Source organism: Oncorhynchus nerka, linkage group LG7 (genome assembly GCF_034236695.1).
Source record: "Oncorhynchus nerka isolate Pitt River linkage group LG7, Oner_Uvic_2.0, whole genome shotgun sequence".
Taxonomy (NCBI): Eukaryota; Metazoa; Chordata; class Actinopteri; order Salmoniformes; family Salmonidae; genus Oncorhynchus; species Oncorhynchus nerka.
The window spans coordinates 49,073,013-49,095,544 of record NC_088402.1 but is presented as its reverse complement, the minus strand read 5'-3'; the positions used below and the strand labels follow the sequence as shown (position 1 = coordinate 49,095,544).

Sequence of the window (22,532 nt, the reverse complement as noted above, 5' to 3'; positions counted from 1 at the left end):
AGAAAACACTCAGACGTTTATAAAACTGGTTAAATCACTGCTGTGGCTTTACCAGAACGGCATTTACATCGAAAAGCACAGGAAAAACTGATCACTGAAAATGGGAAAATATATCCATGCGCTACTTGAACCCATTGATAAAGGTGAACCACAATTAATTGACTGAGGTTGCAGTACCTACAGCTTCCACACGGTGTCTAGAGTCTTGTCATTTCCCTTCGAGTTTTTTCTTGGTCAAACACATGCAGGGCACCGTATCTCCTATGGTCTAGGACCGGATATTTTCGTTGAGTTTCTAGCCGGACATTTTTCCAGACGGACAGCTAATGATCTTTACATCGCCTCCTGATGAATTTTATCGCTTATTAACGTTTACTAATACCTAAAGTTGCATTACAAACGTATTTCGAAGTGTTTTGTGAAAGTTTATCGTCGACTTTTTGAATTTAAAAAATGACGTTACGTTTTGAAACAATGTTTTTTCGTTTATCACACAGTCTACATATAACGATATCTAGGCTTTATATGGACCGATTTAATCGAAATAAAGACCCAAATAGTGTTTATGGGACATCTAGGAGTGCCAACAAAGAAGATGGTGAAAGGTAATGAATGTTTTCTATTTTATTGTGCGGTTTGTGTAACGCCAAAATGCTAATTATTTTGTTTACGTCCCCTGTGGGTCTTTTTGGGTGTTACATGCTATCAGATAATAGCTTCTCATGCTTTCGCCGAAAAGCATTTTAAAAATCTGACTTGTTGCCTGGATTCACAACGAGTGTAGCTTTAATTCGATACCCTGCATGTGTATTTTAATGAACTTTTGAGTTTTAACTAATACTATTAGCATTTAGCGTAGCGCATTTGCATTTCCAGAGCTCTAGTTGGGACGCAAGCGTCCCGAGTAGAAGCAACAGGTTAAACGTAAATGGGGCAGGAGATGGTAAAAAAAGAGCCATGGTATGAGTTAATTAGGGGAAAGGGAAGTGACATAAATGTTCTACAAGAAACGCATAGTAATTTGGAAAATGAAGTTATGTGGGAACAGGAGTGGGGGGGGGGGACAGTGGTGTGTAGTCATAAAAACTTAAAAAGTGGGGGTGTGGTTATCTTGTTCTCAAAAGGGTTTTTGCCTTTGTCATATGAGGTTGAAGAGGTAGTTGAGGGGAGGTTATTAAAAGTTAGAGCAAGGTATGAAAACATCACTATGTGTCTGATAAATGTATATGCCCCAGTGGTGACAGTTGAGAGGGTATGTTTTTTAGAGACATTATCAAATACCATTGAGAAATGTAACAAAGAAGATTATTTATTTATTGCTGGGGATTTTAACTGCACAGTTAGCGATTTAGATAGAAATCACCAAGAACCTCATATAGCCTCAAGGACTTTTTAAAAACGCCTCATTGTAACACATTAACTGTGTGATATTTGGCGGAGTCAACATGGAGGAAAAAGGCAGTACACCTGGGTGCATGTGAGAGAGAACATCATCTCTATGGCTAGGTTAGATAGGTTTTATGTTTTTGAGCATCAATCTCAGGTCTGTAAATCAAGTGTGATAACCCCAGTGGGATTTTCTGATCATTGTTTAATAACAGAGGTGGTGTTCATTAACGATGTAAAACCCAAAAGCGCATAATGGCATTTTAATATAACTTTATTGAGTGATGCTCACTTCAGGAACTGTTTCAGTTTTTTCTGGGAGAGGTGGAGGTCTCAAAAGGCCAGTTTTGTATCCCTTCAACAGTGGTGGGATATAGGGAAAATCCAGATTCAACAATTTTGTAATCAATACACGAGGAATGTCACCAAGGATATCACCAGATCAATGAAAGCCCTAGAGTTTGAAATAGTGGAACTCATTACGTTGGTTGAGACCACAGGAGATCGAGGCCATACTCAGGCCCTCAAGAGGAGAAAAGCTGCATTGGCAGACCTGCTGGGTATCAGAGCACAGGGGGCATTGGTGAGAAGTAAGTTTCAGGGAATATCTGAAATGGATGCCTCATCCAAATTTTTCTTTGGTTTAGAGAAAAAGAAAAAGAAGAAGAAGAATTATTCATTGTCTCAAATCAGCTGTTGGACAAGAGCTCACTAGCCCTAGTGAAATTAGAAAGAGGGCAGTAGAGTTCTATGCTGAGCTCTACAAGTGTGAGTACAAAGAGGATAAAACAGTGACACAGCAGTTCTTTGATGGGCTCCCAAAGGTGGCTGCAGAAGCTCAGGTTGAGCTTGAGCAACCATTGTCTTTGCAGGATTTATACACTGCATTAAATGGCATGGAAAATGGAAGGGCAACAGGCATTGATGGGCTTCCCGTTGACTTTTTTAAGTCTTTTTGGGCTATGTTGGGAGAGGATTGGTTAGAAGTAGTTAATGATAGTTTAACCGGAGGGTTACTACCAATAAGCTGCAGAAGGGCTGTCCTCACCCTACTGCCCAAAAAGGGTGACCCGAGGGAGGTGAAGAACTGGAGGCCGGTGGCTTTATTGTGCACTGATTATAAGATATTGTCAAAGGCTTTGTCCAACAGGCTGAGGGTGGTGATGGGGCAAATCATACATACGGATCAGTCCTACTGTGTTCCTGGTAGGCAGATAGGGGATAACATTTCTCTGATTCGTGATTTTTTGGACGTCTCTAGGGCTATTGGGTTGGATGCTGGTCTAATTTCAATTGATCAGGAAAAGGCATTTGACCGAGTTGAACATCAATATTTATGGCACACGTTTGAGGCGTTTGGGTTCAGCTCTGGTTTTATTGCCATGATAAAGGTGATATATATGGTGACATTGAAAGTGTATTGAAAGTTAACGGTGGTTTGAGTGCTCCTTTTAAAGTGTGTAGAGGTATTAGGCAGGGATGTTCTTTGTCAGGAATGTTATATATACCATTGCTATAGAGCCACTACTAAATAGCATTAGAAGTCACATTGCAGGGGTGTACTTTTCAGAGGATATTCCTCCTATTCGTCTCTCAGCCTATGCTGATGATGTAGTTGTGTTAGTGAAAAATCAAGCGGAGGTGGATAGCTTGAGTCTAATGGTTGATCGTTTTAGGGGAATATCCTCTGCAAAGGTAAATTGGGAAAAGAGTTGTGCTTTACAGATTGGAGAATGGTCTGGAGGGATCATGGCTTTGCCAGGGGGGCTAGAATGGTGTAAGGGAGGTTTTAAGTATCTTGGAGTGTACCTAGGAGATGAGGGGACTATGGAAAAAAATTGGAGTGGGGTGGTTGAAATGGTGGAAGGGAGGATGAGGTGATGGCGTTGGTTACTATCTCGTATGTCATATGGGGGCGCACTATTATAGTTAACAATGTGATTGCCTCTGCACTGTGGCATCGGTTGTCAGTTTTAGAACCACCATCTGGCCTTCTGGCTAAGATACAGGCAATTATTGTGGATTTCTTTTGGGATAAATATCACTGGGTTCCACAAAGTGTTTTGTATTTGTCAAAAGAGGAGGGGGGACAAGGTCTTGTACATCTTGCTAGTAGGGCTGCTGCTTTCCGGTTTCAGTTTATTCAAAGGTTGCTTTATGGACCGGAAAATGTGGTGTGGAGAGGGGTGGCAGGTCTTGTATTACAGCGGGTTGAAGGATTAGGTTTAAAGAAGGCTTTATTTCTGGTTGATAGTAGCCAGATTTCTAGGGAGGGAGTACCTCCGTTTTACAGAGGCCTTCTCAGAGTGTGGAGTATAATGAAGGTGTCCAGACGAACTTCAGCGGAGTCAGTGCATTAGCTGTTGGAGGAACCTCTGGTGTATGGGGCAAGACTGGATTGTACAACTGCAGCTGTTCCACATTTCTCCAAGATTCTGGTGAAGGGGAAAATCATCACATTAAAACAGTTAATGGCCATGGCTGGGCCCGCCTTAATGGATGGAAGACGGGTGGCAGAACATTTGGGGATGAGGTCGGAAAGGATTGTCGGACAAATGCTGGGGAGCTGCAGGAAGGCTCTGTCAGCGGAAGAATGGGGTATGCTTAGTAGCCACAAGAAGAAGGTACAAGATGAAGACGTCTCATTTCCAAGACTAGGGATTACACCAAATATCCCAGAGTCAGAAAGAAAGGCGTTATTGCTGGATTTGAGAGGGTTGGAGGAGGTGGGTTTGGATGAGGTGAATGGGAAGGACTTGTGTGTCAAGGTGTTGAATAAAGATAAATAGAAAAATAGAAAAGACACTCCATGGAGGGTAAAATTGGGCATTGATGACAAGGTAAAGCCAACATGGAGAGCACTGTACAAGCCACCGTTACAAAAGGGTACTGGTGATATGCAATGGAGGGTTTTACATGGCATCATTGCAGTTAATGCTTTTGTATCTGTTATTAACTCAGATGTTAGTGATGGATGTCCTTTTTGTAATATAAGAGAAACCATTTTTCACTGTTTTATGGAGTGTGAGAGGATAAAACCTCTTTTGGAAATGCTGGAATCTTTGTTTAAAGCTGTAGGGGAGTTTTTCAATAACACTGTTTTTATTTTGGGGTTTCAATATAGTAAACAACAGAAAATAAAATTTCAAATGTTAAATTTTATTTTGGGACAAGCTAAGATGTCAATTTTTCTGAGTAGGAAACATAAGATAGAAACGGGATAGGGGCAGGATGTAAGATGTGTTTTTAAAGGATTAGTGAAAGCAAGAATAAAAGTAGATTTTGAGTTCTTTTCAGCTGCAAAAGATCTCCTATTATTTGAGGAGAAGTGGGCCTTCGAAGGAGCGCTTTGTTTTGTAGAGGAGTGGAAATTATTTTTTGCTGATGAAATAAGTTGAATGTATATGTTATGTATTTATTTTTGTTTAGGAATTACATTTGTTGTTTCATTTCTGAAAAGGCAGTGTGTCATTATTTATGTTAACACTTGAGTAAAAAATAAAGGTTTTATAAAAACTCAAAAACTCTCTCTCTCTCTCTCTCTCTCTCTCTCTCTCTCTCTCTCTTACTATAATTGCAGTGGGGTCATTCTGCATTAGTGTATTGGCAATCACGCACATTGATTCAGATCCAAAACACTGTGATGGGTTGGTGACATCTGGCAAGCAGATTACGCATATTCAGAGAGAGAGCGAGGGGGGAAAGAGGGGAGAGAGAGAGGCAAAGACAAAGACACAAACAAAGACAGAGACACAGATAGACAGACAGGGACAAAGGTAAAGAGTCAGGGACAGAGTCTGAGAGACAGAGAAGGACAGGCAGATGCCTCTGGTCAGGCCCACTAACCTTGGGATGGAAATGTTTCATTTATTTTCATTATTCAACCTAATACTCTAATACCTAATGATGCCACCGTTCATCATTTACCTTGGAGTGTGCAGAGATGATGTGTTGGGGAGAAACTTCAAGTATGAGTAGCTGTAGCCCAATAAGGGGACTGGACTATGGGCAAGTAGATGTGTCGAAAGTGAGTGAGCGTATGGAAAGCGAATCAGATAATTGGGCAGATTTGTTGCCACTCGAGACCGTTTGCATGGCTAAGTGGTCTGCACGATGAGATGATAAGTGCACCGGTGTATCGACCTATCTGCCGACTTGCTTCTTACTGGGTGTCACAGTCGTGTCACCAGCGGTAGCTCGAATGTGGATTTTTTTTATTTTTTATCTCACAGACTTTTTATTCGTGTAGGATAGCAGCCTACACAAGAAAATACTAACATTGATAACCATCTAGATGTCACCTCGATATATACACTACATAGCGTACATTAAAATCCTAGATGGGTATGGACAGAAATTGCTTGCCATTTCCATCTACCTTTCCAGTCACCCATTGTCTGTCAATAGAAGTTCCTAATTTGTCCACTGGATGTCAACTAAAAGTATGTGGACACCTGCTTGTCGAACATCTCATTCCAAAATCATGGGCATTAATATGGAGGTTAAATATGGTGGTGGTCCCCCCTTTGCTGCTATAACACCCTCCATTCTTCTGGGAAGGCTTTCCACTAGATGTTGGAACATTGCTGTGGAGGCTTTCTTCCACTCAGTCACAAGAGCATTAATGAGTTCGGGCACTGATGTTGGGCGATTAAGCATGGCTCGCAGTCCAATTCATCCCAAAGGTGTTCGATGGAGTTGAGGTCAGGTCTCTGTGCAGGTCAGTCAAGTTCTTCCACACCAATCTCAACAAACCATTTCTTTATGGACCTCGCTTCGTGTACGGGGCCATTGTCATGCTGAAACAGGAAAGGGCCTTCCCCAAACTGTTGCCACAAAGTTGGAAGCACAGAATCATCTAGAATGTAATTGTATGCTGTAGTATTAATATTTCTCTCCACTGGAACTAAGGTGCCTAGCCTGAACCATAAAAAACAGCCACAGACCATTATTCCTCCTCCACCAAACTTAACAGTTGGCACTATGTAATGTAGCAGGTAGCATTTTTCTGGTATCCGCTAAACCCAGATTTGTCCGTCGGACTGCCAGATGGTGAAGCATGATTCATCACCCCAAAGAATGCGTTTCCACTTCTCCAGAGTCTAATGGCAGCAAGCTTTACATCCCTCCAGCCAATGCTTGGAATTGCACATGGTGATCTTAGACTTGTGTGCGGCTGCTCGGCCACTGAAACCCATTTCATGAAGCTCCCGACGGACAGTTCTTGTGCTGATGTTGCTTCCAGAGGCAGTTTGGAACTCGGTAGTGAGTGTTCCAACCGAGGACAGGCGATTTTTACACTCTACGCACTTCAGCACTCAGCGGTCCCATTCTGTGAGCTTGTGTGAACTACCACTTAGTGGCTGAGCAGTTGTTGCTCCTAGATGTTTCCACTTAACAGCATTTACAGTTGACCGTTCTAGCAGTGCAGAAACTTGACGAACTGATTGTTGGAAAGGTGGCATCTCATGACGGCGCCACGTTGAAAGTCACTGAGCTCTTCAGTAAGGCCATTCTGCTGCCAATGTTTGTCTATGGTGATTGCATTGCTATATGCTCGATTTTATGCACCTGTCAGCAACAGGTGTGGCTGAAATAGACGAATCCACTAATTTGAACTGGTGTCCACATACTTCTGTATACGTAGTGTACATACAGTCTACTACCCAATGGGGAGGGCAGGAAAGGCAAGAACACAGAGAAGTAGCTACCTTCGTAGCCAATATCAGGGTGACAGTCACAGTACAACGCTTGAAGCAACAGTACACAAACAATAATCCGTTTAATAATTGAAAATTATTTGTGTAAAACTAACTTTGAAAAACAACTCAGACTCATTCTCTGGCTTAAAAACAGAAGTCCAAACTCTCGTGTTACGGTATCTCAATGTGCAGTAGTTTCCTGGTAAGAAACAGAAGAACCTATAGCAGAACAGTTGACACACCCACTCCTTTCAACACACCCACTACTTTCCTTTTGACACACCCACTCCTTTCCACACACCCACTACTTTCCTTTTGACACACCCACTCTTTTCCACACACCCACTACTTTCCTTTTGACACACCCACTCCTTTCCACACACCCACTACTTTCCTTTTGACACACCCACTCCTTTCCACACACCCACTACTTTCCTTTTGACACACCCACTCCTTTCCACACACCCACTACTTTCCTTTTGGCACACCCACTCACCCATACACCGGTCGCCATATTGTGATGCAGCTACCCTCTTTTCAGCAATTTCATTAAAGCAATCCGCTTGAACATCCTAGAGCCATACAAAATATAATTTGCGTGTTTCTGAGCACCTCTAAGACGAATGATACCTACTAATGGTCTACTTACTTGAGACATAAGTGAAAGTAGTTAGGTTGTTCGGGGAGGATGGGTGGGTGTAATTCATGACAGTCTAGCAATCCAAAGGTTGCACGTTCAAGTAGCATCGGGGTCAACTGTAGCATTTTAGCTAACCCTTATTCTAAACCTAACCCAATTCAACCTGCTACCTAAATTCAACATTTGTTGTTTTAGTTTTCTTAACCTTTTGTGGTTAATTCTCCTAACCATTAACCATTAACATAAATGATCTTTGTTGTTACGGCAAAACAAGAAACTTGGTCTCAGATAATGAAGCACAATACTATCCCACTGGTCACACCCCATCATTTCAATGTGGATAATTGGGTAATATTTGGTTGAGATGTTGATCATTGAGATTACAACTTATATGTGTAACGTCTGCTTCCAACTCATACTCTCATACATGTAGATCCCCAGAACGCAGCTCACTTTCCAGCCAACTTTCCAGCTCACACTCTCACACACATCTGGACCCTCTCTTTCTAAAATTGTCAGACAAAATTGTGGCAACCACTATTTACTAGCCTATTCAAACTGTCTTTCGTATCGTCTTAGATCCCCAAAGATTGGAAAGCTGCCATGGTCATCCCCCTCTTCAAAGGGGAGACACTCTAGACCCAAACTGTTATAGACCTATATCATCCTCTCCTGCCTTTCTAAAATCTCTGAAAGCCAAGTTAATAAACATATCACCAACCATTTTGAATCCCACCGTACCTTCTCCGCTATGCAATCTGGTTTCCGAGCTGATCATGGGTGCACCTCAGCCACGCTCAAGGTCGTAAACGATATCATAACCACCATCGATAAAAGACAGTACTGTGCAGCCGTCTTCATCAACCTGGCCAAGACTATTGACTCTGTGAATCACCTCACTCTTATCAGTAGACTCAATAGCCTTGGTTTCTCAATTGACTGCCTCACCTGGTTCACGAACTACCTCTCAGCTAGAGTTCAGTGTGTCAAATCGGAGGGCCTGTTGTCCGGACCTCTGGCAGTCTCTATGGGGGTGCCACAGGGTTCAATTCTCAGGCCGACTCTTTTCTGTGTATATATCAATGATGTCGCTCTTGCTGCGGGTGATTCTCTGATCCACCTCTACGTAGACGATACCATTCATTCTGTATAAATCTGGCCCATCTTTGGACACTGTGCTAACAAACCTCCAAATCGAGCTTCAACGCCATACAACTCTCCTTCCGTGGCCTCCAACTGCTCTTAATGCTAGTAAAGCTAAGTTCATGCTCTTCAACCGATTGCTGCCCGCACCCTCCCGTTCCTACTAGCATCACTACGCTGGACGGTTCTGACCTAGAATATGTGGACAATTACAAATAGCTAGGTGTCTGGTTAGACTGTAAACTCTCCTTCCAGGCTCACATTAAGCATCTCCAATCCAAAATTAAATCTAGAATTGGCTTCCTATTTCGCAACAAAGCCTCCTTCACTCATTCTGCCAAACATACCCTCGTAAAACTGACTATCCTACCAATCCTTGACTTCGGCGATGTCATTTACAAAATAGCCCCAACACTTTACTCAGCAAATTGGATGCAGTCTATCACAGTGCCATCCGTTTTATCACCAAAGCCCCATATACTACTCACCACTGCGACCTGTATGCTCTTTTTTGCTGGCCCTCACTACATATCTGTTGCCAAACCCACTGGCTCCAGGTCATCTATAAGTGTTGCTAGGTAAAGCCCCGCCTTAGCTCACTGGTCACCATAGCAACACCCACCTGTAGCACACGCTCCAACAGGTATATTGCACTGGTCATCCCCAAAGCCTACACTTCCTTTGGCCGCATTTCCTTACAGTTTTCTGCTGCCAATGACTGGAACGAATTGCAAAAATGAAGCTGAAGCTGGAGTCTTATATCTCCCTCCCTAACTTTAAGCATCAGCTGTCTGAGCAGTTTACCGATCGTGGTACCTGTACACAGCCAATCTGTAAATAGCACACCCAACTACCTCCTCCCCATATTATTACTTACCCTCTTGCTCTTTTGCACCCCAGTTTCTCTGCTTGCACATCCATCATCTGCACATCTATCACGTCAGTATTAATGCTAAATTGTAATTATTTTCACCTCTAGGGCCTATTTATTGCCTCACCTCCCTACTTTTCTACATTTGCACAGACTGTGCATAGATTTTTCTGTTTTTCTTTTCTTTTGTGTTATTGACTGTATGTTTTTTATGTGTAACTCTGTGTTGTTTTTGTTGCACTGCTTTGCTTTATCTTGGCCAGGTCGCAGTTGTAAATGAGAACTTGTTCTCAACTGGCGTACCTGGTTAAATAAAGGTGAAATATTATAAATAAACACATAGATCCCCTGAACGCAGCTCACTCTCCAGATCCCAATCACCCAAATTCTGATCACCTGTTCACACACCTGTATGTCATTATCACACTATTTAGTTCCATTCTTTGCACCCCATCTTTGTGAGGTATTGTTTGTTTTTGACACACTTCTCTTCGGAGCTCTGTTTTCCCTGTGATTTATGCCTCCCGTGTATGATAGTTTTTGCCTGCCTCACTATTGACACCTTTTGCCTATTCCCTGCCTGTACCTTAGCCTGTCGGATATCATGTTACTCACCTATTGCCTGATCTCCCGGACAACGTTACTAGCCTTTTCCCTACCAGTACTGTTGCCTTTTGGACCCCCTGTGTATAACCTTCTGCCTGCCCCTGGAACCAGCTTCCTGCCTCCTCCTGCGGTACTTTACATTAAGCATGCAGAATACCACATTACTTCAAACACTGTGTAATGAATTTTTGTTGTTGATAAAGACGGAATATTATTATCCAAAGAAGATTACACAGGAAAGACCAGTTGTCTTAAATGTAGATGTGATTTTCAAGTTCTGAGTTCAAGGCTGCGTCATTCTCCTCTGCAGAAACAGTAAGTAGTTACAGAACATACAGTTGAAGCCGGATGATTACATACACTTAGGTTAGAGTCATCAAAACTCCTTTTTCCACCACTCCACTAATTTTTTTGTTAACAAACTAGTTTTGGCAAGTCCGCATGCCACAGTCATTTTTCTAACAATTGTTTACAGACAGATTATTTCACTGTATCACAATTCCAGTGGGTCAGAAGTGTACATACACTAAATTGACTGTGCCTTTAAACAGCTTGGAAAATTCCAGAAAATTGTCACGGCTTTAGAAGCTTCTGATAGGCTAATTGACATCATTTGAGTCAATTGGAGGTGTACCTGTGGATATATTTCAAGGCCTACCTTCAAACTCAGTGCCTCTGCTTGACATCATGGGAAAATCTAAAGAAATCAGCCAAGACATCAGAATTTTTTTTGGAGACCTCCACAAGTCTGGTTCATCCTTGGGAGCATCGTCCAAACGCCTGAAGGTACCACGTTCATTGTACAAACAATAGTATGCAAGTATAAACACCATGGGACCACGCAGCCGTCATACCACTCATCAAGGAGACTCGTTCTGTCTCCTAGAGATGAACGTACTTTGGTGCGAAAAGTGCAAATCAATCCCAGAACAACAGCAAAGAACCTTGTGAAGATGCTGGAGGAAACAGGTACACAAGTATCTATATCCACAGTAAAATGAGACCTATATCCACATAACCTGAAAGGCCACTCCTCAAGGAAGAAGCCACTGCTCCAAAACTGCCATAAAAATCCAGACTACGGTTTGCAACTGCACATGGGGACAAAGATCGTACTTTTTGGAGAAATGTCCTTTCTGGTCTGATGAAACAGAAATATAATTGTTTGGCCATAATGACTGTTGTTTTGTTTGGAGGTTAAAAGGGGGAGGCTTGCAAGCCGAAGGACACCATCCCAACCGTGAAGCACGGGGGTGGCAGCATCATGTTGTGGGGGTGCTTTGCTACAGGAGGGACTGGTGACCTTCACAAAAAAGGATGGCATCATGAGGCAGGGAAATTATGTGGATATATTGAAGCAACATCTCAAGACATCATGCAGGAAGTTAAAGCTTGGTCGCAAAATGTGTCTTCCAAATGGACAATGACCCCAAGCACACTTCCAAAGTTGTGTCAAAATGGCTTAAGGACAACAAAGTCAAGGTATTGGAGTGGCCATCACAAAGCCCTGACCTCAATCCTATAGTAAATGTATGGGTAGAACCGAAGAAGCGTGTGAAATGAAGGAGGCCTACAAACCTGACTCAGTTACACCAGCTTTGTCAGGAGGAATGGGTCAAAATTCATCCAACTTATTGTGGGAAGCTTGTGGAAGGCTACTCTAAACGTTTGATCCAAGTTTAACAATTTAATGGCAATGCTACCAAATTCTAATTGAGTGTATGTAAACTTATGACCCACTGGGAATGTGATGAAAGAAATAAACGCTGAAATAAATCATTCTCTCTTCTATTATTCTGACATTTCACATTCTTAAAATAAAGTGGTCATCCTAACTGACCCAAGACAGGAATTGTGAAAAACTGAGTTAATGTATTTGGCTAAGGTATATGTAAACTTCTGTCTTCAACTGTAGGTTAATCTAAGTTTATCAACATGTATAATAGATGACATCAAGCCTCGCTACCTTATGGTGTACTTATGGTCTTTACATGTATTTGTAGGTATACATGTTTATACATATTTTAAATGCCAAATGTTCATATATTTGCAATTGTGGAATGCCCTCAAAATTGTATTTTGGGAGCTGGTGACAGACAGATGCTATCACAGTTGTGTTGCAGGTGTCACTAGTCTCCTGTCTGCCAGTCCTTGTCTAAGTGGAGTGGGTCAGAATGATCACCACGTGGTACACACCTGTTGTTGGGTCTGTTGGAACTGACAGATTAAACAGGGGCTGGAACCATGGAACCATGTCACATGGAATGTAGATAAGAACACGCTATGGGCTAGCATTTATTCACCCTCCTAATGTTGAGTCTCCCTCGTAAGCAATGTGGCAGTGTGACCATGGCATCAGTGTTGTCAATGTGTGACACTCTATTTAGTATGATATGTTACATTATGAATGGCGTATCATGCAAATTTTGAGTATAGTTTCACACATCTTACCCAGTTGTGCAGTAACATGCGAATTGGATTGTCGTTGATAGTACTGTATATTTTGGAGGATTTATCCCACTGGTAACAAACTGGTTACGTTGTTAAATGTAATTTATTATCGTATTGTGATGTAGAATCAACTGTTGTTCTGAGGGTGAAATTTCAACCACAGGATTATGTCACCATGGTAACCAAATGTCAACATACTTTATGCAAGGTTTGTCTATGTTGAATTTAAAACGTCAGATTTTCAACGTTAAATCCACTATCAGAAAATAAACTATTGGCTGGGCAGCACCTCTACTTGAGGGTTGATATATCTACAGCTATCCATTTGGTCTACCATCCAGGGTTTAATCAAGCCCAGCCCTGCATACAGTAGCTATGATATTTGTCACTGTGCTATCATGAGAATGATTGTTGAGAGAACCACACCTAAAAACTAAATATATTCACTGTTGCAATCAAAGTAATTCCAAATGGTAGTTTTAACAGAGAAAAATAATAATTAATCTATAATCAATTCTGCTATTTAGGGCTATATACCATTTGGAAAGTCATAAACTGCCATTGTTTCAATTCAACCCAGAGAACAACAAATAAATAGACAACAGGCCTTGGGTTTCAAGCTCTGGTTGATTTCAAATCATATTTTGTGATACAGTATTTAACTGTGTTTGGTGGCATAGTTCCATCTGTGCCACTAACTTAGTCTGGGTTTAATTCCAGTTTGTTTACAAATGAGTAAGTAACATGTTGGATTCACGTCTCCAACTCAACCAAAAATCTAAGTTAGAGAATTGTCACGTTCTGACCTTTAGTTTTTTTGTTATGTCTTTGTTTTAGTATGGTCAGGGCGTGAGTTGGGTGGGTTGTCTGTTCCTTTTTCTATGATTTGGGATTTCTGTGTTTGGCCTGGTATGGTTCTCAATCAGAGGCAGCTCTCCATTCCTTGTCCCTGATTGAGAACCATACTTAGGTAGCCTGGTTTCACTTGAGTTGTGGGTGATTATATTTCCTGTGTCTGTACCACACGGGACTGTTTCGATTTTCGTTTGTTCATTCACGTTGTTATTTTGTATTTTGGTAGTGTTCAGTTTTATATATTAAAATGGACACTTACCACGCTGCGCATTGGTCCTCCGATCCTTCCTACTACTCCTCTTCGTCAGAAGAACATTGGATGTTCTTCACCCATCTAATTTTCTTTTAGATCATAGTGATAGCACATTGGAAATTCAACACATTTTTGGCTGTCTTTTTGAGTGGTCCATGTTGTAATGAACACGAGGGAGACAGAAGGCTGGTTTCAAGTGCAGGGCGCAGCAGGTGTTTAAATGCTTTAAGTATTTGTATCTGGATTTCTACAATTTGTAGTTGGTTTGGGTTTTTTAAGTCAGTGACATTTGAAGATACTGATATTTTTAAATATTGCCCCAGGTATTTTGTAGAATTTACTGATGGGCTCCATCTAGCCCCATAGGGATATCGAATGTCAAACTAAATTCACCATGGGCATGTCGATTGTGTCACATGCAGCTGAGCTCAGAACTGATGATTGCCTGGGTGCTGCCAACCCACACCTTTTTTTCCTACCATCTCGCAAATCTCAGTTTTGGACGTGACTGACATCATGGCGAAATGATCTTTTTACACATTGTCGTCAATTTAATAAATGTCTCTGACTCGTATTGACGCCACATGGGCCACTTTAGAAATGAAAAGTTGCTATTTAGGGGCAGTCACTCTTTCAATAGACATGGGGGCCTCAGACTGGGCTCTGCCTGGGGCCTCCAAGTCACGTCCTGTGTGTGTGCGTGCGTGCGTGTGTGTTTGCGGGTGAGGTTAACCAGGTAGAATACAGTGTTCTGGGGCATATGCAGTAATATTTAGATCACTGCAGACAGAAAGGTGATGTATACTGTGAAGAACATATAGTTCACATTCCGTATCCTGAATCAGAGTAAAAGGGAGACATTTTTTGAAAAAGAGGGAGAGTAAGCGAGGAGAGGATAATGACCTTTCCATCTGACTGTAATTGGTGAAAATCAATGTGTATCAAGACCGAAAGATGTTTAAGGGAATTAAATCTGGGTTTACAAGAAGTGAGATTGATAAACAAAAAAATACACTTGGCCTTCAGATGGATGCATTTAGCTTGGATTTATGAGTTTACATAATTTATTCTGTAGAGATAGGCAATAGGGTCCTTAAAAACCTGATTGGATGTTTTGCTATGTGGTTTACTGCGCCAGTATAAGATAATCTATTGAGTTCTTTAGTAATGCATACTCTCATAAATTCAAAGCTGCAAACATGTAACACAATGCTGTTTAATTAGCCAATGACGAGTGTTGCTGCATTATGCACGTATCAGCTAGCTTGGGGGATTAGGTACTCAGAACTCTGTTGCGTGGGATGGGAGAGGGAAGATCATGTACTAGAGCAGTCGATACAGAAATGGAGTGGATTAAAGTGTTTCTGATGTGCGAGCACATTCCAGAAGAGAGACTCCCGTCCTCTCTCCTCTCCTCACCTTAGCGCCAGTCCCATTGATAGACTGTTGATTAGCCCCCAACGTGTCAATTTGTATTGCTGCTTGGCAGGCAGTGAGCCGAGGCTCTTGGGGACTCTGTAGCCTCAGTGTCCCTTGGAATGGGCAATTTTTTTCACATTCTGACTTTTGTTTTATGTAGTTTGTCTTTGAAAACGATCAGAGTATGTTCCAAGGCCTATTTCATTATTATGTTCCCGTTCTGTCGGGGCCGATGATCACTCTCCTGTGTGTGCGCGTGTGTGTGTGTTCGTGTCTGTGTGTGTGTTTTATGTGTTAAGACTGCAAACTGCCTCACTATCCCACTGTTTGGCATAATGATGTATCTCAAATGTTGGATTGAAAACAGAAGGTCACGCTCCACCTGTGAGCCGTGTCTGACACCCAAACAATTAGAGGTTGGTGCTTTTCCCAGTTTCGTATCTACACAGGAAACAATGGACAATTCTGGTGTGGATGGGCAGTGAAAACATGTGGATTCAAGGACCATGTCCTATACTGACTTTGTTTCACTGTATGTTGTGGGTGCAGGATGTGATGCACATAGATCTTCTGCACTGTACATTCAAATGCATATTCTGCGCTCTGCGTTGAGACACAAGTGTTGAGACAGAAACTTGAAGACCTATCCTCAAGTGTGGGGGGGGGGGGCCTTTGAGGGGTATTTCAACTTTCAATTTCACAGTTGCCCTTCTAGATTGTGTATCAGCGAGCTAGCTGTGTCTTTCCCAGAACTGTTTGTGCTGATCTAATAATAATAGAGAAGTAATTATCTGGGATCACACGCAGGGGACAAATGGAGCCACATGCAGTCAGACTGTGATATAACCAAAGCATATATCAGAGTACAGGAGGAGAAGGTAGATGAAGAAAGGAGTGACTCAGGCTACTCTCTCTCTCTCCCTCCCTCCCATCCCATTTCTGTTTGTGTTATTTCATCTGTCTGTCTCCCTCTTATTCTATACCTGTTTCTCTCTTCATCTCTATGAGAAGATGCATAAAATACTAACTGAACAATCTGAGCTATGTCTGTATGTTCTTCAATGGTCTCAAGTATATTACCATTACCATTAAACAGTGGCACAAATCACTCCTGATATGAGATTCATGTGTATTTCTCCACAGGACCCTGAAAGCTGGTGAGACGCAGCTGAACCACCCTTTACCCCCAGAGATAACAATCTGTCTGCTGGTCTGACAGCAGGCCAATGCTTATTTATCAAGTGTATCAATTTCCATTTGTCTTGCCATTACACTCCTCTGTGGCTGACCACTTACTCCCTAGTCATTTTAACAAACGTGTCAAATGAAACCCGTGTCATCAGATTTTGCCTCTCTATCTCTCTCTCTGTGTCGCTCTGAAACATATTTCAGAGCTGATTGGGAGAAATAAACCTCAGAAACAAGGATCTGGACCTCTCTAGTCACAATCCCTCACCTTCCATTAGTATTAAGCTCAGAGCTACAAAAACATTTTTAATCACTGCTAAATAAAAACAAATACATGTCACTCTTTTACCAGGGAGGGACTTGTGTCAGCCGTTTCCGTCAAATAGAATAAGTACAGGTTGAAACCGAAGTAATGACTAGTTATATATTTAAACAGTCACCAAGCAATTACAATGAAGTAGATGGCAGAGCCTGCTGTATAATTAAGATGTTTTTCTCTCTCTCTCTCTATATATATATATATATATTCCCTCCATTTTCTACCTTTTATTGGCAATATACTATGGGGCAGATTGAATTAAACATTTGCGTCAGTGCAACGTTTGCACCTGCTCTTTTCACAGTTTTTATGATTGTGATGCCTGTTATTGTTCCTTTCTGATAATAGCAGGTGCCAACATTCAATTGTGAATAAACGTTTCCAACAACATTGCATGCAAACAGGTGATAATATTGCATGACACCTATGGCAGTAGGTGTTAATGGGCCAAATTTGCCATGAAGATCTATTTGAAGTCTTAAATGTTTGAATGATGTTTGCTCTACTGAGGTGGGTGTTTAGTAATATATGCTGGCTATTAACAATTTGATTTGTCGTCCTGTCTTTGTGTCACAGCAGTGCAAATTAGCACCTTCTCTTGGAACATTAATCTTATGTTGTGTCAGTCCCATAACTCAGACTATTGACCATAACCTCTTAACTCATCGTGTGTGTGTGTGTGTGTTCTCAGCAACTCCAGGAGACCGCAGCAGGGTCAATGCTCACTGAGTTTCAAATCAATAAACAGACAGCACATCTTCGCTGTTAATCCAATTTAAATTTTAGGGCTCTATTCCATCCGTATCGTGGAAGTTTTGCTAACAAGGGCAACTACAAAGAGCTTGCAGAGGTAATTGCATGTTACAATGCTTTACTTGCCGAGTATCTACTGTCCTAGAGACTCAGCAAGTTTCTACATGTGGCCGTTTCTACTGTCTTCTCTGGGATGTAGAAATCAATTCTGAATGATTTCATAGCTTCAGTCGCATAATCCATCAAAAGTGAGACTAAAAGACAGGTTGATGCAGCATGTTTTTTGGCCCAACACGTGCTCAAGTGCACTTTTCACTTTCCTCTGGTATTTATTTAGCAAACCCGATTACATGACCGACACAAGCAAACATTTTCGGGGGGCGGCAGGTAGCCTAGTGGTTCGAGCATTAAGCCAGTAACCGAAAGGTTGCTTGATTGAATCCCTGAGCTGACAAGCTAAAAATCTGTCATTCTGCCCCTGAACAAGACAGTTAACAAACTATTCCCCCATAGGCCGTCATTTAAAAAAATGAATTTGTTCTTAACTGACTTGCCTATTTAAATAAAGGTTCAAATGTAAATTTGAAATATATAACTGTTGCAGCAGTCTAGGCTACAACTAAACATTAGCAATCTGACATGCTGTATGGGATGAAAACAACATTTGGATCAACAGTATGATGCTAACAACAGCAGCTGCGTTCAGCCTATGCGCCCTGTCCACCTGGTCAGGGTAAACTAATTGGTAACATTGTTTATTTATACTGTAGTCCTTTTGTTTGTATCAGGAGAAAATGCAAATGTGATCAAATTTGGTTTATATTCCAAATTGGGCTGGCTATGCTGCCTAGACATTTTCAATAAAAAATGATTAACTGGAATTAATCCATCAACACAATAGTGATGACATAGACTGTGAGTGAATTCTTTATTAGGCCTACAGTTGCATAGGCCTACACGATACAAACATGCATAAAGTAATCTCAGCCCTGTAATTTCTATTGTCGATCAATTGTTGTCTCTGTGTAAAGGAAACCACCCTTTTAGTCTAGTCTAAATATAATTACTTAAGGTCGGTGCAGTTTGACAGGGTTTTCATCCTGCCCAGGGCCAGGAGTTTTTTTAAAACCATGTGACCTGATTAGGAAAAACTGGTCCCATAGCTGTTATAAAGTATTTTTACAACTGATTAATCACTGTCATACCCTATAGGGTCCAATGTTTTATCTGGTTATTTGACCAGATAAGCAAAAACCACAGGCCCCAGGGGAAAAAAATTGCCCAAACACTCTGGGACCTGTGGTGCCACCAGTCTGTTCACAGTTGTCAGTTATTGTCAGGTATGTGGATGATCTTTATTCAAGACCATTTCTTGGGCTACTTTGACGTGTTGAGTGGGCGAGATGCACAGTCTGTTTGACTTTGTGAGATTTTCTGAGATGTCTGAGTTCAACTTCATGGAGAAACTTGTCCAAACCTATGATGTCACTGTAATGGAATGTTTCTGCTATTTGTAGTCCCCTCCTGTTCCTGATTAAGAGGTAATGACCACTCGACTCTACTACCAGCGTCAACTTTCTCCTGACATGAACTTAAACCATGTCTCATGTGCCCTCTCATCCACTGGCACATCGAGATCATTCTGACGGGTTGCATCACTGCCTTGTATGGCAACTGCTCGGCCTTCGACCGCAAGGCACTACAAAGGGTAGTGTGTAAGTCCCAGTACATCACCGGGGCCAAGCTTCCTGCCATCTAGCACCTCTATACCAGGTGGTGTCAGAGGAAGGCCCTAAAAATTGTCAAAGACTCCAGCCACCCTATTCATAGACTGTTCTCTCTGCTACCGCACAGCAAGCGGTACGAGAGCGCCAAGTCTAGGTCCTAGAGGCTTCTAAACAGCTTCTACCCCCAAGCCATAAGACTCCTGGACATCTAGTCAAATAGCTACCCAGACTATTTTGCAAACTGCAGGCCTTGTGACACATGCCAAGTCAGGCAGTCAATCCAAAATATTACAGACCAGATCAACCCTTCATTGAAAAAGACATGAGTTGGACAGGGATTACGGCAACACTTTTTTTTATAACCCACCTGCATAATGCATTATGAATTAATTTATTGTTCCCTCTATCACACATGGTGCATTATAAGAGTTGCTATAAGCATTCATAATGCATCACATAGCATTATAAAACAAAAACTCCTTTAGAAATACATCAATGTTTATAATGCAGAAGGCTCATATGCTGATATATGCATGTTGCTGCAGTAGTTTTAATTGCCTAATGTTTTATTCCCTGTGCAGCACACATTCGGGCTCTCTGCCCATTCTATGCAACACCGGGTAATAATTTAACTTCAGACAATGACAAGCCAAAAACCAGCCAGGACCACAAGAGTTCAATGAGAAACCCAGGAGAATTCAGAATGAGTTTAAAATGTGCACACACTCCTACACACACACACACACACACACACACAAACACATTGATGCAAGAATGTGCACACACTCTAGGAAAGATAGTTTAGCAGGAATTGTACTATTCCTTGGTAACGTGAGATCCTAAAGTCCCATACAGCTGGGGATTGAACAGGACGCAGAGTTTGAGCATTTGCAGCAGACTGGGGGCAGGAGTAGAGAGAGAGAGATTTCCGCACAGCCTCATTTCAGCACCATGGACAGAGTCTAATCCCAGCAATGTGTGCAGTCCACTGTATTAACAAATGCAGTAGACTGGAACAGCATTGCATAGTTCCAGAGAACAACAGTATTCAGAACCAAGGACAGCGACTGTGTGAATACCAAGATTAATGCTTGCACCATGGAGGTAAGGCTGCAGTGGCTTTGAAAGTGTTGCTTCACATTTTTAAACGTAAGTAGTTCAAAAGCATAATTGAAGTGTTCAGAAATAACATCAGCTTAATACATTTTGGGAAATCCCTGTGATTCATAATTAATTTGTCTTATCAGCACATAATTAATCCTGCCTTTACAGCAGCGGTGAGCTGTAGAGCATACACGAATACGTGTACATGCAAAAACACACGCACGCGCATGCATGCACATGCATACACAGATGGAGCACAAACAAGCCTGTCATGGAAAGTCTGTTTTTGCCCACATATGCATACTGTCAACCTCCATCAAAAGGCTTTTCAATATGATCCAAGATGACTGAAGTGTGAGCTCAGAGAAAATGGCTATGACAAGAATACAAGAATCTACAAGCAGAGGTTGAAAGCACTGCAAGCCACATCTGAAGGAAACAAGTTTCTCTGCAGGTACACAGAAACGTTACTGCACCGCTCTGGCGCAAAGACGCAGGGGTCGAGGAACGTCCTTCCTGCCAATGTATTTACTCAACTTCAGAAAAAAACTGAGGGATTATAGTCAAGGAAAAAAAGGAAATGTTCTGAATGCTTGGCAAACAGACTGTGGTTGACATATGCATCCCCAGGCAGTCCCTTCACCCAAACATGACTCTGCCTGGGAGCCAAGTGACAGTGCCATGAAGCAGACTGGTCCTCTGGCTACAGGAATACAATAATCTGCTGCTCCTCTCCTTTCCTCTTCTTCACACTGAAACACCATTATTATTCATGTCACTGCAGCCTTGCAGTAACAGCTACAGCTGAACACTGTAAATGCCAGTGGAGGAAGAGGAGTGCAGAGATACATATACATTCCTCTGTCCATCCCTTTCTCTCTCTCTCTTTCTGTCTCTCTCTCTCTCTCTCTCTCTCTTTCTGTCTCCTCTTTCTGTCTCTCTCTCTCTCTTTCTGTCTGTCTGTCTGTCTGTCTGTCTGTCTGTCTGTCTGTCTGTCTGTCTGTCTGTCTGTCTGTCTGTCTGTCTGTCTGTCTGTCTGTCTGTCTGTCTGTCTGTCTGTCTGTCTCCCTCTCTCTTTCTGTCTCCCTCTCTCTCACTCTGTCTGTTTCTCTCTCTCTCTCTCTGTCTCACTGTCTCTCTCTCTCTCTCTCTCTCTCTCTGTCTGTCTATGTCGTGGAGTGACATTCGCATGAGTGTTTGCACACCCCCACATACCCCTGAAAACAGGCACACACTCACTCCCACAAACGGTATACTGTAACTTGCAAATACACGCACTGTACTCACATGCACACATTCATGAGCACCCCCCCAAATACCGTTGCCATAAACACCTTATACTCCCCCTCACAAACACACTTATTATCCTCCCTCCCCTCCCACCTTCCAACACAAACACAGTCACCCCCACACACCCCCTCACATCTCTGTGATAGATTTCATCACTCACCCTGGCAGTTGGGTCCCCCCTCTCCCTCCTCGGTGTCTGTCAAGTTGTTTAGCATCCTCTCTTCCTCAGGCTGCTTTCTGTGGAGAGAGAGACACTGCTACTGCGCTAGCACTCTGCTCTTTGCTGGCTGACAACCAGAGCTCTGTGGGTTGGAGCCACGGCAGGGAAAGCAGCACGAATGACAAGAAGCACCTTTTTTTTTATTTCTGCGGCTCACTGCCTTCCTGTCTCTCCCTCTTCCCTTCCCTCTCACGCTCAGAAAAAGAGCATTGTAGAGAGGAGAGAGTCTTTGCCTCTGCAGATTTTTTTCTCTCCTACACTTCTTGTCGTCTTTTCCCTGGCGTGTTGCGTGATCTCTCTCTTTTCAGGAGGAGGATAAGGAGAGCGAGACAGGCTGTAGGGTATAGCTGATGATGGAGTGCCGGTCTCTCACTCACACGATCCGTGCACTGCACAACTACGATCGCCCCCCAGTTGGCCTAAGCTGTTGACTAAATTCCTTGTGCATTCAAAACACATGAGAGAGAGAGAGAGAGAGAGAGAGAGAGAGAGAGAGAGAGAGAGAGAGAGAGAATCAAATAGAGTTCTGCCTTCTGAGATTATGCCTCTCTTTTCATGTTATTTTCAAATGCAAGACAATATTTCATTTCATTATTGATTATTTA

At 42.2% G+C, this 22,532-nt stretch overlaps 1 protein-coding gene across 1 annotated transcript in view; it reads right to left on the bottom strand.

Moving 5' to 3' along the window:
* Positions 1-22,319, bottom strand: part of LOC115131840 (solute carrier family 12 member 5-like) — a 107,429-nt gene extending 85,110 nt beyond the window's left edge. The window contains exon 1 of the mRNA XM_029663867.2: positions 21,868-22,319. Within this exon, the coding sequence (XP_029519727.1) occupies positions 21,868-21,922 (55 nt within the window). The 5' untranslated portion in view covers positions 21,923-22,319. The remainder of the gene's footprint in view (positions 1-21,867) is intronic.
* Positions 22,320-22,532: the final 213 nt, after the last annotated feature.